The 16746-nt window shown below is 48.5% G+C and overlaps 1 protein-coding gene across 7 annotated transcripts; it reads right to left on the bottom strand.

Moving 5' to 3' along the window:
- Window positions 1-310: 310 nt before the first annotated feature.
- Window positions 311-14812, bottom strand: MGAT1 (alpha-1,3-mannosyl-glycoprotein 2-beta-N-acetylglucosaminyltransferase). Of its 7 annotated transcripts, none has more exons than XM_025988955.2 (3): window positions 14494-14812; window positions 13101-13528; window positions 311-2910 (listed from the first exon to the last, which is right to left on the bottom strand). In XM_025988955.2, exon 3 carries the CDS (start codon window positions 2785-2787, stop codon window positions 1444-1446), a length of 1344 nt encoding a protein of 447 aa, XP_025844740.1. In that variant the 5' UTR covers window positions 2788-2910; window positions 13101-13528; window positions 14494-14812; the 3' UTR covers window positions 311-1443. The 7 variants fall into 7 exon arrangements, with proteins under 7 accessions (XP_025844740.1, XP_025844739.1, XP_072584980.1 ...); XM_025988954.2 differs by having other exon boundaries at window positions 14548-14795; XM_072728879.1 differs by having other exon boundaries at window positions 14596-14778.
- Between the last annotated feature and the right edge of the window lie 1934 nt (window positions 14813-16746).

The raw sequence follows: 16746 nt of genomic DNA, 5'->3' as shown, positions 1-16746 counted from the left end.
CTTCAGGCTTACAGCAAGCTCAAATCCACTAAGGGTTCACAGCCCAACTCCAGAGATTAGCAGCAGGTGACTATAGCCTGGGACCCCTTCCACCTCCAAGCCTGGCCTTTCTTTCACACTCAACCCCTCCCAGCTCCCATCTTCTGGTCATCTGCTTTCTTCCTTTAGCTGATCCACTTCCTCCTGCCATCCAGGCCTTTCCTTCAGTCCTTGTTCTTCCTTCTTTTTCCTTCTTCTTGACTCTTCACCAACTTCTCTACTCCTCCTCCTGTCCCAGGACATATAAATACACACACATACAAACACACAGTTTTTCAGACAATTCAGCCTTTATTTTTGAAAATAATTCTGTAGCTTCAACTTTCTTCCAGGAATTGAGGTCAGGCCAGAAGCAAAAACACACACATTGCTCTCCAATCTGCCATCCTCATCCTAATCTGAGCAGACAAGGGAATGCCCAGGGTCTGCTAGAAGAGGAAGGCAGGAGCCATCCTGTCTTGGCTGCTCTACCTCACCCTGAGAGGGCCACCAGAAGCCTCAACCTTCATGGAGGAGCCTGTGCACCAAACACCAGGGGCAAGGGGACACAAGGAGCTAATAATCTCTCTTCCAAAAAGCCAGCATGAAACCTCCTACAGTAATGGAGAAGGGATCCATTTTTAGAAAGGCCAGGATCCAGGAACAGAGTCTGTTTCTTTGAGGCAGGATGAGGGAGGCATGTCCTATTACACAAAGGCTTTCCCCTACCACCTTTCCCTCCATTCCTCAGATAAGCTGAGGAGAGGTCTTGTTTCTCTCTTCAACTTTTCATCTTAGAATCACAAACTGCTAAGCGGCAAGGAAAGAAGAGCAGAAAGGAAGTCAGGGATAAGGAGACAGGTAAAGAGAAATAAGGGTGGGTGGCAATAAACCCTGAATACCTAACAGCTCCGCCCAGACTCTGATGAAACCCCTTTGGTTAGTCTCATTTTGGCCATAGGTAAGTCCCCTTTTCAAATAAGCCAACAACCCCTCAAACTGGGGGAAGGTGGGAATGGGGAGCAAATATAAGGGGATGAGCTCATACCCTGGTTGGAAGAGCAAGGACAAGGAAAAAGAGAGCTGGTCAAGAGAGCTAATGCTGCCAACCTCTCTACAGATGCTCTAGGAGAAAACCTGGAACATGGAAGTCTGTGGTTCCCACATGCCCAAGTCTCTCCCTACCACACAGTGGTTTCTTGCTTAATACCACCCAACGTACCCCAGAAAGTTTCCCCTGACTTGACCCCCTTGAGAACAGGAGAATAACCCTCACCCTATCCTCTGTGCTCTTGAATGCCACTCGAAAAAAGAAAACTAAAGATAAAGAGAAATATACCCAAGAGAGACACAAAGAGGACGATGCACCCCATCTCAGCCCATGATATGATAAGGAAGGTGCCCAGGAGGGACAGGCAGGCGCTGCTAATTCCAGCTAGGATCATAGCCATCCCACGTCTGTGGGGGGGCCAGGTGGACACGGCGGCCCCGGAACAGGAAGCTGACAATGCCCCGGTAGCCGGCCCTGGGGACACCGGACTTGAGGTCGTCCATGACTCCCAGAGCTTTGGCAAAGGCCTTGAAGCTGTCCCTGCCGGTGTACTGGACCCGCACCTCCCCCAGCTCGCTGCGCTCACTGGTCCTCACTTTTTCCACCTGCAGCAGGGGAGCCCCATAGACGCGGGCAAGGAAATCTCGGTCATAGGTCTCCTGCCGTAAGTATGACAGATCCAGCTGGGTGAAGGGCACAAAGTGCTGGTTCAGCTTAATGAATTTGAGGTGCTGGTCAAAGAACTGCCCATGGCTCACACCCTTGCGGCCAAAGGTCATCGTTCTGGAGATCTCAGGCCGCACACAGGCCCTGCCCTGCCGCTGCTCAGGCCTACGCATCCAGTCATCCCAAAAGGCCCTGGGCCACTTGGGCTCCAGTTCGGCCCAGAGCTCGGCCAGCAGCAGCCAGCCCAGGCCAGGGAAGAAGTCGGTGCGGTACAGCAGCTCTGGCTTGCTGGAGTCCACCATCTGCTCCTTGCCGTTGTCATTCCAGGCAGACACACACCACAGGGAGGGGTCGGCCCTCAGCAGCGGGTATGTGGCCTGAAAGTACTCAAAGAAGTCTGGAGCCACCTCCAGGTCGTCCTCCACCACCACCGCTGCTGGGAACTTAAACTTGTGGAAGACCTGGCCCAGTGCCCAGCGGTAGTGCCGCGCAATCTTGTAGTAGCCCTGGAACTTGCGGTGGTCTGGGGGCACCGTGATGCTACTCAGGTCTGGCTGCCGGATGTGCGTGATGGCACTGCCGTAGGAGGCGATGACCTGGGCCGTTTCCTCATGCCCGCAGTCCTGGCTGACAATTATGGGGAAGTGTTCGGCTGAGGGTCGGTAATGGAGCAGCTTGTCCAGGCAGCGCCGGACAGTGCTGCGGTCACAGGCAATGACCAGGATGGGGATCACAGCTGGTGGGGAGGACACAGGCACACGCGGTGGGGCAGGTGGAGCAGCAGTGGGCACCCTCCACCGCTGGCTCCACCGAGCATGATGCTCCCTGATCTGCTGCAACAGCCCTCTCTGGCGCTCCAATTCCACCTCTGCATCCTCGGCTAGACGGATCACCTCCCTGGTGAGGCTGGCGGGATCATCATCGAGAGCACTGTCTGAGGACAGCCTGCTGGGTGACGGGCGCGTCCAGAAGAAAAGGAGCAGCAGGGCATTCCAGGCCACAAAGAGGATGGCGCCCCACAGCACAAGCCCAGCAGATTGCTTCTTCAGCATCCTGGCCCCCACAGGGGAGGGCAGCAAGGGTGGGGCTCGAGGCTGCCCTTTGCTTGCCTAGTTTACTTCCACAGCCCTAGGGATGCTTTCTCTGGCCTTTGGAAACAGGAAGCAGCCATGCACCTGAGGAGAAGACAAACAAAACCAACCTTCATCACAAAGGCATGAAGCTGTCCTGGGGTGGAGGAATGGGGCCTGAAGGGGCATCCAAGAATAGGAGAAACAGTAGGGGAAGTGGGAGGCCAAGAGGTTGACTCCAGAGTTCTCTTAGAAATGAGCTGCCCATCTCTTAATCTGGGATAAAGAGGATAGGACTTCCCCCCACTCCAAAATGAGTCCATGAGCCTCAGAAAAGCAATATGGTTTGAGTGAGAAATAGAGCGTGATGTTGTTAAGGAGGAAGCAACAGAACCCTACTTTTCCTCCCATACGTGAAAGACTTCAGTTCCAACTTCTCTGCAGAGTTTTAGGGGCAAGGATGGAGGTGAGACATTCTGCCTCCCATTCCTCAAATCAAATTGCTCACAGATTACTGATTTTAAAACCCTAATATTAGGGGTGCCTGGGAAGCTCAGTCAGTTAAGCACAGGACTCTTGGTACCAGCTCAGGTCTTGATCTCCGGGTGGTGAGATTGAGCGCCAGAGGGGCTCCAGGCTCAGCAGGGAGCCTGCTCCAGTTTCTCTCCTCTGCCCCTGCCCCTAGCTCACAGGCCCACGCTTTCGCTCTCTCAAATAAATAAATAAAATCTTTAAAAAAATAAAAATAAAAACTCTTAATATCATACCTCTAGGCTAAAGTCAGACCTTATCTAATAAGGAAGCACTAGCGGCATTCCCACAAAAGTCAGGGGCAAAGCCAAGCTGCCCACCATCTATATGACAATTTAACATTCTCTTGGAGGGATCAGCCAATGTGAGTGGACTACAGAAGTGGAAAAAGAAGCATGACTATCTATTTGTTGATACTGTAAGAATATGCCTGGGAAACTGATAGAATCAATGATAAACCCAAACAACTGAAGAATTGAGCATAGTAGCAGGATATAAAACTAACAGGCACAAATCATTAGCCTTCCTATACACAAAAAATAACTCATTAGAAGTCACAATGCCTGAGAAAACCCTATTTACAACAGCCATAAAAATTATAAACTATGTAAGAATAAACTTAAGGAATATTCAAAACCTACACGAGCAAGGTTTTGCTCATTAGCCCTACCAGCCATTAAAATACTACACATTACAAAGCTTCTATAATTAAAACGATGTGATGCTAGTAGGTAAATAAATAGATCATCCAAAGGAATACAATTTAAACTACAAAAACAGACCCAAATATGTGTACAAACCCAATAGAAGATACAGGTGATATTTAAAATTACTAAGGCAAAAAAAAAAAAAAGGTCTATTAGTTGTTATAACAACTATACAGCTATTTGGAAAAAAAAAAATTACATAACTGTACAGAAGAATAACTCCCAAGTGGATTAGAGTTCTAAATATAAAAAATCTAACTATACAAGTGCTAGAAGAAAATACACATCAATTCCTCTATAACCTGCATACAAAAAAAGGCTAAGTTTGATTCAAAATCTAGATGCAGTAATAAGTAAAACATTTGCATGATATAAACACAATTAGCCAAGTTGAAAGACAAACTGGGAGAAAATATTTGCAATATATATCACAAATAAAAGCCAATAGTCTGACAAAAAAACTTTTAAACTGAGGGGGTAAAAAGCCAAAACTCCTTGTCTTTAGTTAGACAAGGGAAATTCACAAAAAGATACTGAACTGGTCCTTAGATACATGAAAAAATACTCAATTTTACTTATAGTAAGAAAAATGCAAATTATACTAAGATAAAATTTCTTACTCATCAGATGCAAAAATTCAAACAGTTGTCCTTCTTTTAAAAGTTTCAAGTGGAAAACAAGTTCTGATCATCCAAAGATGATCACCACATATTCATCTCACATGCTCTTCTTAACAAAGATGTAAGGCCATTCCTCTCAGTAGAGGTGAGGGATGTGGGGTCTCTGTTCCCTCTCTTTGATCTGTGACTATCAAGGAAGTGATCATGCAAGATTTGCAAAACTAGTCCACGAAAGGCAATACACGGGCACCTGGGTGGCTCAGAGGTTGAGCGTCTGCCTTTGGTTCAGGTCATGATCCTAGGGTCCTGGGATGGAGTTCCACATTGGGCTCCCTGCAGGGAGCCTGCTTCTCATTCGGCCTATGTCTCTGCCTCTCTCTGGGTCTCTCATGAATAAATAAATAAAATATTTAAAAAAGAAAATAAAAGAAAGAAAGGCAACAGTTTCCACCTGTTGCTGCTGAGATGCATGCTCTTTGAATATGGCCACAAAGGTTGGAGGAAACCCAAGCCACACGGATAGAACACCTACAGGTATTCCAGCTCACAATCCAAGCTAAGGTTCTAGCCAACAGCAAGCATCAACCACTAGACATGGGAGGAAGCCTTTCAGATGATCCCAGCTCTGGCCACATCAGACTGCAACTGCATGAAAGACCACGAGCAAGAACCACATAGCTAAGATAGAAATAAAATGATTCTGCTGTTTTAAACCATTAAGTTCTGGGGTGATGTGTGATACAACAATAAGTACCTGATATAATGAGTAAAACAGAATCTATGTACCCTTGATAAGCACAGCAAAGTGTTCCTTCTGTCCTCTGTGCTCAGGCCCCAAGTTCAAAATCTGAGGGCCTGCTTCCATTCATATTACCTTCCTTATCAGTAACCATTATTGAAAAATAAAAAAAACACTTAATGGCTTAAATCAATAGCAATCATTTATTTCCTCTCAGTTTCAACAGGTCAGAAATTTGGACAGTGAGGTGCAGAGGGGATGACATGTCTCTGCTCCATGATGTGTGGGACCTCAGCTAGAAGACTCAAAAGCTGAGGGGTAGATTCTCCCTCAAAGGCATATTCTGTCACACATCTGCAGGTTGATGTTAGCATGGTTAGCTGGAGTGCTAGCTGCAACACCTCCATGTAGTCTCTTCACTTGGCCTGGGTTTCCTCTGAACTTGATGGCTGGGTTCCAAAGATGAGTGTCCCAAGAAAGAGAGTAAACCAGGTGAAACTGTATCCTTTTCATGATCTAGCCTTGGATCACTTCTGCCTTTTACTTGTAGGTCAGAGGAATCATGAGTCCCTAACCACACTCAAAGGGAGAAAACCAAAGATCCCACCACTTGTAAGTGGAGAACAATGTCCAATTCTAACAACTAGAGGAATGGGATATTTATGGGATGACCAATTTGGGAAAATACAATGTGCCACATCTTCCTTTTCTAAAATGGAATAGTCCTTAACCCTGAACTGAGTTTCTATGTTCTGTTATTAATGACATTTGCCTGCAAGGAACAGATTCAAAACTAGTTCAATTGATTTGCTAGTTTTCACACTCTTTCCGGTAAGTGACACAGCTGATCCACACCACCAAGTACAAAGACATCTGCACTGTGGTAGGAGATGAAGAGTATTTTTAATGTGTAAAACCCTCAGCCAAATCCCAGGAGGCTCTGAGCGGGTCCCACTAAGCCCTGTAGGTCTCAATTTCTTCTCTGAAGGACTGTCTAGAAGCTGTGAGATCCTTTCTAACACTGATTCCATGGTATTCTGCAGCCAGTGCCTCCTCATACCCCTTCCTGGCCCTGGTAAAAATACTTTTTAAACAGCAAGATACCAGATTGTCAACTTCCTTTCATAAGCAAGGAATTTTGAAAAAAATTCCTAATGAATTTTTTATTTATTTATGATAGTCACACAGAGAGAGAGAGGCAGAGACACAAGCAGAGGAAGAAGCAGGCTCCATGCACCGGGAGCCCGACGTGGGATTCGATCCCGGGTCTCCAGGATCGCGCCCTGGGCCAAAGGCAGGCGCTAAACCGCTGCGCCACCCAGGGATCCCCATAAGCAATAATGAAGAAGTCATACTTAGCTTCAAAAAAGTATGGGAGTTAAGTAATATTGACAGGCTTTCCTTTCTACCTTTGTCTTGCTAAGTATGTTAAAAAGCACTGCCTAAAAAATTCACAGTATGAAATACACTACAGTTAATGGAGACCTAACTGATTTACTTTCTTGTTCATTATTAGACTTCTGCTAGACTCCCACATCATGTATCAGGCTCCATACTTTCACAAGGACGGAAGAAATGAAAAGAAGTCGAGAAGATACACTAAATAATTCAAGAGCTTAGAGAATAAGACCTATGAGGAAGGGATGCAGGTTACTCATCCTGAAAAAGGAAAGACTAAAAGGAAGTACGGTGTTAGTGCACCAAAAAAGCATGAAGGCCTGAGAAACCAGGTAACTTTGGGCAAGTTGCTGGACCCACTTGTATCTTAGTTCCCTTATTTGAACAGGGAAAGAGTTGATTTGGATCTTCCTCAGGTTCCCTGGTTTCTGATGATGGAAAGGATAGCGACAACTTTCCCAAAGTCCCAAAGAGGAAGTGAGTTTAAGGTGTCACATATGCCACTGAGGCTAAACATAACTTCAATGCTTCCTAACTCTACGAAAAGGACACGGAAGCAGGAATCCAGATCTCATGGGTCTCCAGTAACCGGGTCAGACAGGGGTGACTCACGTGGGAGGCAGACTGAAGGTATGTAAGCATCTAAAAGACTCCATGGTCTGAAAACTGCTACAAACGACAGAGAATAAAGCTGGATCTCTCAGCCAGTGATGATCTAAAGCAAAGAGTAATTAAACAGGCCATAGGGGCAAGGGTTAACCAAGGTGGAAGCCTCACCCGGGAGCTGCCAACTAAGTACAAACGCCGATCAGCTGGCCACACAGCCTTTCTGCTCCGATTTGTAAGATGGGAGCACTGTACATCTGAGGAGCCCCCAACACCCCACACCCTAACAAGTAGGAAAATGTTTTCTCTCCAATTTACTATTTTTACATTGAGTCAATTCTTCTTTGCGGCTGAGGGGAAAGAACCCTAGTTAGTACCAGTGGAAAGTACCCTGGGGTGGGGTTTAGGGAAAGCGACCTCCCCTTCCCACTCCCCAAACCTCTCCAACAACCACACCTCCCGCGGCCCCGCACCCACGCACGCCCAACCACCAAGTTTCACAACAGCCTCCCACCCCGCGGAGCCCGCCCTCCCCCCCGCAGCTGGAGGCCCGGGACTTCAAGAGCCCAACTCTGAGTTCCACTTCCCGGGTCGGGAGCGGTGCGCGGCCGAAGCCCGCGGCTTCCGGGCACCCGAAGCGCTCGGAGAAGAGCCGCTTCTCCAGCCGGGACCCAGCCCCTGGGGCGCCCTCTCCATTCCCGCGGGGACCTCCATCCCCTCCCCGAGACAAGCCTCGGAACTGACGGACGCCGACGTTTCGGGCCCTTACTCACCGGGTCCTCCGCACTCCCTGGCCCTGACCTTGGAGCGCCCCGGGGCGCGAAGAACGAGCCCGGGGGCCCGGCGCGTTCCAACCACTCGCGGGGATGCCGGTGCCTACCTCCCGGCCCGCCCCTTCCTACATTCGCCCGGCCCGCCCGCCAGGCGAGCAACGTGGCCCTTCCCCGGGAAGGGCGGGACGGGGAAGGGCCGAGGGGCGGGTCCCGCTGCCAGGACTCGCGGGGCCCCTTCCTCCTGGCCGGCCTCCGCGGGGCTTGGCAGTAGCCGCCGTCAGGATCCCAAGTTTTTCAGGGTTCCCAACTTCGGGAGGCGCTGTGTTGACAGTTGTTACCCTGGGCCCTTCCCTGCTCACAATCCTGAACCCGACCCGGTGGAGACTTCCGGAGTTTTGCGCTCCCAAGCCCTACAGCCTCAAGGAATTGATGGGGATCCCAACGTGAGGTGGGCCGGCCAGCCCCACAGCTCAGCTCTCATCAACCTGCTAAACTCGAGCTTCCTAGAGGGAGGAGTTGGGACAACGGAGGGGCCAAAGGGTGCAGCAGGGCTGTGAGGACAAGAACCACGGTACCAAAAAAGGAAGCCAAAGAGGAAACACCTGCTGCCAAAAGCCGAAGGGGCCAGCTGTTTTCCATTTTTCTTTTTTTTTTTTTTAAATACTTTGTTTTTTCCTTTCGATGTGGGGAATGAGAGCTGTTCGCTCTGAGTATAAGAGCAGAGACAGACTTGTTCTGGGATAAGAACCATGAATCCTAAGGAGTAAAGGACTTAATCTTAGAATTTTGTGAAAGGGGGTGAGGCAGCACCCTGGAAAAGCCTTGATGTCTTCATCTAATCCTGGGAAGTGAGAATCTACTGGCTACTCATGCACACTCAGGCTAGGGCCAGCCCTACCATGTGACCAGGACACATTCTACAGGCACCGGGCCTTCCCCGAATCCACTTCCCTCTGTGTTCCACACAGCAGGCAGGAACTTAGCAGTGTGTGGTTACTGATTTCGCTTACTAACTTGTTTCTACAGGAAACCAGGAATCACGAACGGTTTTAGAGAAACAAAATGGCAGGGCCTCCTCCCCAGGCTGGAGCTAAGGAAATAAACCAGTTGCACAGAGGCCTCCACTTGTGGAACCCTCCCAGCAGTCTGCAGAGTGTGCATTAATTATCATCCCATTCTACAGATCAGGAGTGTGAATCTCAGAGTAAGTGCCAACTGGCTGAAGGTCACAGAACATGATGAAGGGCATGGCCAGGTTTAGACCCAGGCATTCATGCACTCATTCCTTCCTCTTACATATTCTTGAGTGCAAATGCTCTGAGATGGCCATGTGTCCAGAATGACAGGTGCACAGTGGGGCAGCAGGGAAGTCCTGGTAGAAACAACTGGAGCTAGCCCTGAAGGAGCAGAGGAAAGAGCTGACACATCACTGAGGCTGGACTGTGTGTGTGTGTGTGTGTGTGTGTGTGTGTGTGTGTCCAAGGTTTCCAGCTGAGCTGACTTCATGGACTATGGTAAGAAATGCAAGCCCACGCTCATATGTCAGCCAGTAGCCACTGTCTCTGCACCTTTTCCCTCTCTTTATGCTTTCTTTATGAAGGGAATTGTGAGATATGGGAGACCTACACACTCACACTCCATGTCAAGGTAAGAAGGAAAATGATCATTCCTAAAAGTGTAACAAGTTGAGAAATACTGGTTTGTAGACCCAAGATATCAGGAGCTAAAATCACCCTCCAGGACAAAGGACGTAGTGAGATGCTGAAAGGTAGGGAGGACCAACCAGCCCATGAGATGTAACGTGCCCATCTCTAACAATAATCCTTCTCTATTGAAGGCAGTTCAAAGAGGACAAGAATGGGGAACTGTTTGTGCACCATAACTCACATCCAATGACTACAATCCTTTGTTGAAATTCCAAGGCTCCCAGGAAGATCTAAGGGTAGAAATTCCCCAGCTGCAAAAGGACTATCCCAAGCAGAAAGAACCTGGTTAGAGAAGTGGTTTGTGCTGAATTCTAGATGGAAACAAGAGAAAACATTTGGTCTGAGAGGCAAGAAGCCAGAGTGGTAAGTGCCACATTGACCTGGAAAAAGAGGCCCTGGGCTTTTGATGGAAATTTCATGAGGAGGTGTTTTTGGGGTGGGAGGTGGGGGCACAGGGAAGAAGGGCAGAAACAAGGAGCTAGGTGCCTGGATTCTGGGAATGAAACTGGAATTGGAGTATGTGAAAATGGAAGAAACAAGAAGATCTGCTCATGAGATAAGAGAGAATTAGAAGCAAAAATAGTGTATCCTGCTCACCCCCACTACCTCCAAGAGAAGACTGGAGAGATGAGGAGAAGGAAGTGAAAATTGTTCCAACTGCCTTCCCATAAACCATACCTAAGATACCCTGAAATTGTTTACAATTTGGAAAGAATTCATGCTCTGAACTTAAGGCAGATTTTGGCTGGAAACTATCAGAAGAAGTAAAATCAAAGGTTTAGATCTGTGTTGTGTCTATTTTTCCCTCTCCCACTCTCCCAACATCCCTATTCCCCGTGGATACCCGGAGAAACAGCCCATCAAGATCAAAGAAAAAAGAGATGAATACAATGACCAGTGAGCATTACCTGTAAAATGAAACTTTTGGTTAGCCACATATAATTCCTTTTATATGACAGAATGGTATAAATAAATTCAGTTAAAACACATACATTAAAAAAAAAAAACAAACACATACATAACTTTTGGTTAGGTCTATCACTGGTCCTGGCTTAAGTGGTCTGAGATCCTAGTATATCCCTGTGAGAAGGCAGATGACGGTCTTGAGAAGGCTGTCTTGTCAAAGGGTCAGGACTAGAGCTTTCAGTAAAAATGACAGAGGAGAGCTAGGAAGGAAATGTCTTACCAGAGATGCTGTCTGATAGGGCACTGAATTCCCCTCCCTGAAGGTTTGCAGCAGAATCCAGATGGCCCTTATCAGGTCAGATGCTGTAGACACAGCACCACACTGGGCAGGCAATTACAGGGTCTGCTTCTCCACACTTAGAAAAGCCCTTTATGCTCAGGGCTTCTGTAGCTTCCTTCCTTCAAACTGGGGAAATAATCCCCGTTCTCTTCCTTACAACAACATGGTGACAGAAAAGTGACACAACAGCGTGGACGCTTCATGTAACATGAATACCATGTAAATACAGCACAACTCTGTGGTACTTTAAATGCTTCTAAGTGCTCACAGGCTTTCCAGGTAAGATGAGAATTGCAGACGTATCCTGAACCAGGTATGCCTTGCAAGGACTGGCACCAGGAATTTGCTGGGCCCAGCTGGGGTAGGTAACATGCCACCCTGAAATCCAGACCTTCTAAAGTAGAAGCTTGGCCTGAAAGGTATAGCCCCAAGTAAGCCTCACACCAGAGAAGAAACAGCTCACTACTGGGGGAAGGCAGGCAAGAAAAGGAGGAGGAGGGAAAAAAGAAACTAAGTCATAAATACATATCATTTTCAGCTTGCAAAGGACCTTAGTTCTTGCTGCCAGCCCCCAGTGAATATGAGATGTTACACATCCAGTGAGAGGCAAAAAGATGCTAGAAGCCAGGCTTCCTGCCCCGGCACCAGGTCACCACAGCCCTCTATCAAAATTCTCAACACATCTCCTGTTTGTCGTCACTACGCCTATCTTGAACCGGAGTTCAAGGAAGGAGCAAGAAGGAGTGACAAGAAGCAGTTCCCTGCTTAAATGGAAAAAGAACCTGCAAAAAATATAAAGGGCTAAAAAGATGGCAGTCCAAAAAAACTGTCATCTTAAAGAGCAGGAGAAAATACCAGGGTATGCCACCAGAAGAAAAAGCTCAGCAATTACTCCAAGAAATGGGGCTCTGTCTCCTAACCACACACTTGGCCCTTGAGACTTACACTTTCCTCCACCCCTCTTTAATCTGCTACCCCCAAGAAGCACACTTGTCCCAAGTGTGGAGAGCCCTAAGGACCAGAATCCCTCAACCTAAGTTCTCCTGGACTTATGCACCTTTTGCACCATCACTTGATGATCTCAAGTACTGTTTAACAGCAACAAAATGAGATAAATTCAGGGCAGGCTTTTAATTGAAGACATCAAAGGTTTTTGCCAGAACACTAATTCAAGAAAAGAACAGAACCCCTAATTCAGTTTTTGTATGTAACAATTATACAAGCATCATCAAGCAATGTCAATGGTACTGTTTTACATGTACATGGCCCTGGATACTTTTCAAAATCTATCCTTTCATTTGCTTCCAGTAACAACGTGTGAGGGACGTATAAAGTTAGTTATCCCCGTCTTTTGGGTGAACAAAACGTGACAGAAATAAACTGACATGTCTAGGGTGCACACTAAGAAAGTCAGAGCTAGAATAAAAATTCAACTGATCTCAAATCTGTATTCTGTTCCTCTGCTGTCACCTGAGGTTTCATGGCCTAAACCCCCTTATAGACGGAGGAGAAAGATAATTTAGGAAGTTATCTAGACCATCTTCAATCCTCCCCGCCAAGGCAGCTCTATTCAGTTAGTTCCCCAAAACACAGCAGCCTGCATCTGCCTGGGTAATCTAGAGTCTTACTTAGCCCAAATGTGTTGAATCGGCGTTGGCCCTTATAATCTAATTCAACCTTTCTTCAGAAGCCTAAATTCTTTTCATGTTCTCCTAGGCCTGATTTCACAACTGCCATTGCACACAACCCCTTAGAAGGTGCTCCTTCTGCCTGGGTAAAGAGAGGCTGGAAACAAGTCTGCATTCTAAGAGAGTGAAACAGATTGAAGCTTCCTTTGTACCCATGTGGTAAGGGTTCTCATCAGGCACTTCCTAAATGGCAGTGTCCCCAGATTTGCCCCACTGAACATTTTCTGCACAAGAGCAGCAAGCAAAAAGGCACCAAGTGGGAAGTGAGACAGGAGACTTACCTTTCTTCTCTTCTCTTAGCTGCTACCCTGGAGATCACCAAACCCCCTTCCAGCACTCCATTTCCAAAACTTGGAATCCCAAATCAGATACACCAAAGTGCAGTTTCTCTCCTCTTATCCAGGTCCAAAGTCCATGGCTGAGTGGACTCTGAAGGGGAGGAGTCTGGGGGGGGAAGGGGTATGTCCAGGCCCCTCCCCCCCCACTGCAGGGTTCAGTGTCCCTCTCAGGGGTCTGTTACATTCCTTCATTCAGCTGGTTTATTTAGCCCAGAGTGTGGTGTCTGGCAGATCCCAGGTTCTATCCCATCTCTTGCTCAGGGAAGGGAAGCCATCCACTGTGAGGGCCGGCCCGACTGTCTTCTGCTGGGGTTCATGAGAAGAAACAAGCCATTGAACCGGCATGGCCAGAGGCTGATATCAGTGTTAACCTGTGGAATATTTAAACATTATGACATTTTCTAATCTATTATTTGCCCAAATGGATTCCTAAGACCCCTTAACTAAATTATTTTTTTGCACATTTTTTTATTGGAGTTCGATTTGCCAACACATAGTGTAACACCCAGTGCCCATCCCCCAGTCACCCCATCCCCCCCGCCCACCTCCCCTTCCCTTACCTAAATTAGTTCCTTTGCTCTATCATCAATCGACTGTCTTGTAAAACACAGAGAAAGAACATCCTTCTCCCCGCTCTCTTGTTCTTGCCACACACTAATCTCCTGCATCTCCCAAGCTTCTTAGAGTGTTCAGTTTTTTAATCAGCTCTCCCTGAATGAACTAAATCCATCCCAGACCTAGATGCTGGCACCTTGCACATACATTCTTCGCTCCTTTCCCTTCACCCTCACCTCCCCCTCTGCCTCCAAAACTGTGCCAGGGATGTGATTCCTCATCTCAAACTCTTCCCGGGGCCACTGGGAGAACCGTCCTGGAATAGAGGCCTGAGTCCTGCCAGCAATAGCTGCACAGCTGGGAAGACCCCTGCCAGTCGCCCCTCCCTTCTAAGTTCATGCCTAAAGGCGCGCGCGCGCACACACGCACACCCTTCCTTCCTGTAGGGGCGTGGCGTTCACATGACCCCCGCCCCCCGCCCCCCGCCACGAGTTTAACTCCTCCTACCCTCCTCCTCCGAACCCAGCGCTCTGTGTTCGCCGCCGAAGGCAGGGACACTGCGACCCTCCCTGGGCCCCCCCACCCGGACGCTCTACAGCCCGGACGACCCTCGCCCCGTCTGCCTCGTTACCTGGGTCCCGCCGGCCGGGGGTCAGCCCGAAGCTGAGGCCCTCCCCGGTCCGAGGCCAGGCCCCAAGCTGGGTCCGGACAGGCGGCCCAGACCCCACCCCCCGGACCCCGGCGGCCGGACCCTCCCCTCGCGCTCGGGTCCCCCTCCCACCCTCCGCCGCTTCCGCTTCCGCCCGTGGCCCGGAAGTGAGTCCGCAAACGCCACCTCCCCTGCTCCGGGCTCATTCTTCCACCACGCCCTTCTCCATCCCACCCGTCACCACCGCCACCACGAGAGCGCGGGACGCGGGTCTGCACTGTTCCCAAGACCGAAGACGAGGCGTGGGCAGGGCCAGGTCTGAAACGGAACGGAGCTCGGGGCTCCAGCACGAGAAGGGGCGGGGCAGAGAGCACGGCGGAGGGCGGGAGCTCGCGTCGCTTCGCCCCGCGCAGGAACAAGTGCGCATGCGTCCTGGCGCCTCGGCGGGTCTGCGGGTGGGACTGGGGCGGGAGGGGTGGGCAGCTTGGCCGCTGGTAGGCCCGGGGTCGCCTAGCAACCGCCCGCGGACCGGATGCTGCCGAGGGCTCCGGCTGCGGGTGCTCCCGGCGAGGAACAACTCAGGAAGCCCCGAGGGCCGTGTTAGCCGCTCCCGTGCTGACAGCCCTGCAGCAGGACCAAAGGAAAGTTTTATTTTCTTCATCGCTCACTTTTTCTCGCTGCCTCTCTCGCTCAGGCAAGACGGTTCCTTGGTCAGAAAAGAGAAAGAAAAGGGTAAGAGTACTCTAAAATGAATGCCCCCTGCCCCGCGCCAGTAACGTACACGCTGTGCGAAGCACTTTACAAGCATTAATACTCAAGAGTAAAGTATTAATACTTTATTTATTTGAAGGTTTTACTGATTCATGATAGACCTAGAGAGAGGGAGAGGCAGAGACACAGGCAGAGGGAGAAGCAGGCTCCCTGCAGGGAGCCTGATGCGGGACTCGATCCCGGGACTCCAGGATCACGCCCTGGGCCGAAGGCAGGCGCCGAGCCGCTGAGCCACCCAGGGATCCCCTTTATTACTTTAAATCATAAGTAGCAGGTGCCCAAGTTACCCACAACTTCTGTCTGACTTGGCTTAAAGTAATAATACTTTTAAGTATTAATACTTGCAAAGTATCGATAATATTCATACTCGTAGTATTAATACTTGGTTACCATCCCTGAACAGCAGAGAGCCAGCCTGCAATTTCAGGACTAGAAAGCAGTAGAGATGGCCTCCAGCCTCCCAGTCTGTAACACTACCGGGTGCTGCCGCTATCATGTTCCATCTGAGACCTCTCCCGGAAGAACATTTCCATTCCTGCAGGGGGACTTCCAAGACCCAAAATGGCCCTGATTGTTGTTTGTTTTTTCCTAAATATATTGGCCTGACTTACTCTTAAATTCAGCTTGAATCCCGGAAGGAGCCACTGCTAATTTTTGGAGTTCATATCTCATTCCTTTAATGACATATCTTAGAACCTTGCCAAGACTAGGAACGGATTGGCAGCCTCTGTTTTTTCCTCCTTTCTGAAAATGCTACCCTGAGCTTCAGACTTCTGGCATATCTTTTTATTATTTACGAGAAGGAATATATAGATTTGGTCTTCATTTCATTCCTGGCTCAAAGTTCCTAAAAAACCTTGGAATTTCTTAAGTAATAAGAGCACTAGGAGCATCATTTGTTCCAATATTTGGTCATTGACTGTGGTTCCTTGGGTACAGAAGCTTCTCTACTTTACACCCTCCCACACCCCACCCTATGTATCTCTTCATCTGGCTGTTCATCTGTATCCTTTAATAAATTGGTGAATGTAAATAAGTGTTTTCCTGAGTTCTGTGAGCTGCTCTAGCAAATAATCAAATCCAAAGGGAGGAGATCCTGGGATCCGCCAATTTGTAGCCAAGTCAGACAGAAACTGTGGGTAACTTGGGCACCTGATCCTTATGATTGGTTATCTGAAGTGTGGTCAGTCTCATGGGACTGTGGGACCTAACGCACTAGCTACCTCCAGGTAGATAGTGTCAGAATTGAGTTAAATTGTAGGACAACCAGCTGGCATCACAGAAAATTGCTTTGTGGGAGGAAAAAAACCCCACACATTTGGTGTTAGAGGGCATCAGAAGTGAAGAGTTGTATAGAGTAGAAAAGACATATGGAAGGAAAGTCTGGATTTTTCTAGTACATGTATTAGTCTGACTTGCTCAACTCCAAGCTGAATCCAAGAGGACCTATAAGTAATTTTTGGAGTTCACATGTTCTGTAGATGGATTTGCAGCCCTTGCAACCCTTGGTTTTTTCCCCATTCTTGAAAATTGAAGCCTAGGCCCCAGTCTTCTAGCATATATTCTATTCCCGTGATTTCTCCAGATCACTAGCACTGACTAAGGTATATTTTT

Source organism: Vulpes vulpes, chromosome 12 (assembly GCF_048418805.1).
Source record: "Vulpes vulpes isolate BD-2025 chromosome 12, VulVul3, whole genome shotgun sequence".
NCBI lineage: Eukaryota > Metazoa > Chordata > Mammalia > Carnivora > Canidae > Vulpes > Vulpes vulpes.
The sequence above is the reverse complement of the archived record's forward strand: the minus strand, read 5'-3'. Positions and strand labels throughout refer to the sequence as shown.

Excerpts from the sequence above, each read along its gene's own strand:
- MGAT1 (XM_025988955.2), bottom strand. The coding sequence starts at position 2,787 with ATGCTGAAGAAGCAATCTGCTGGGCTTGTGCTGTGGGGCGCCATCCTC.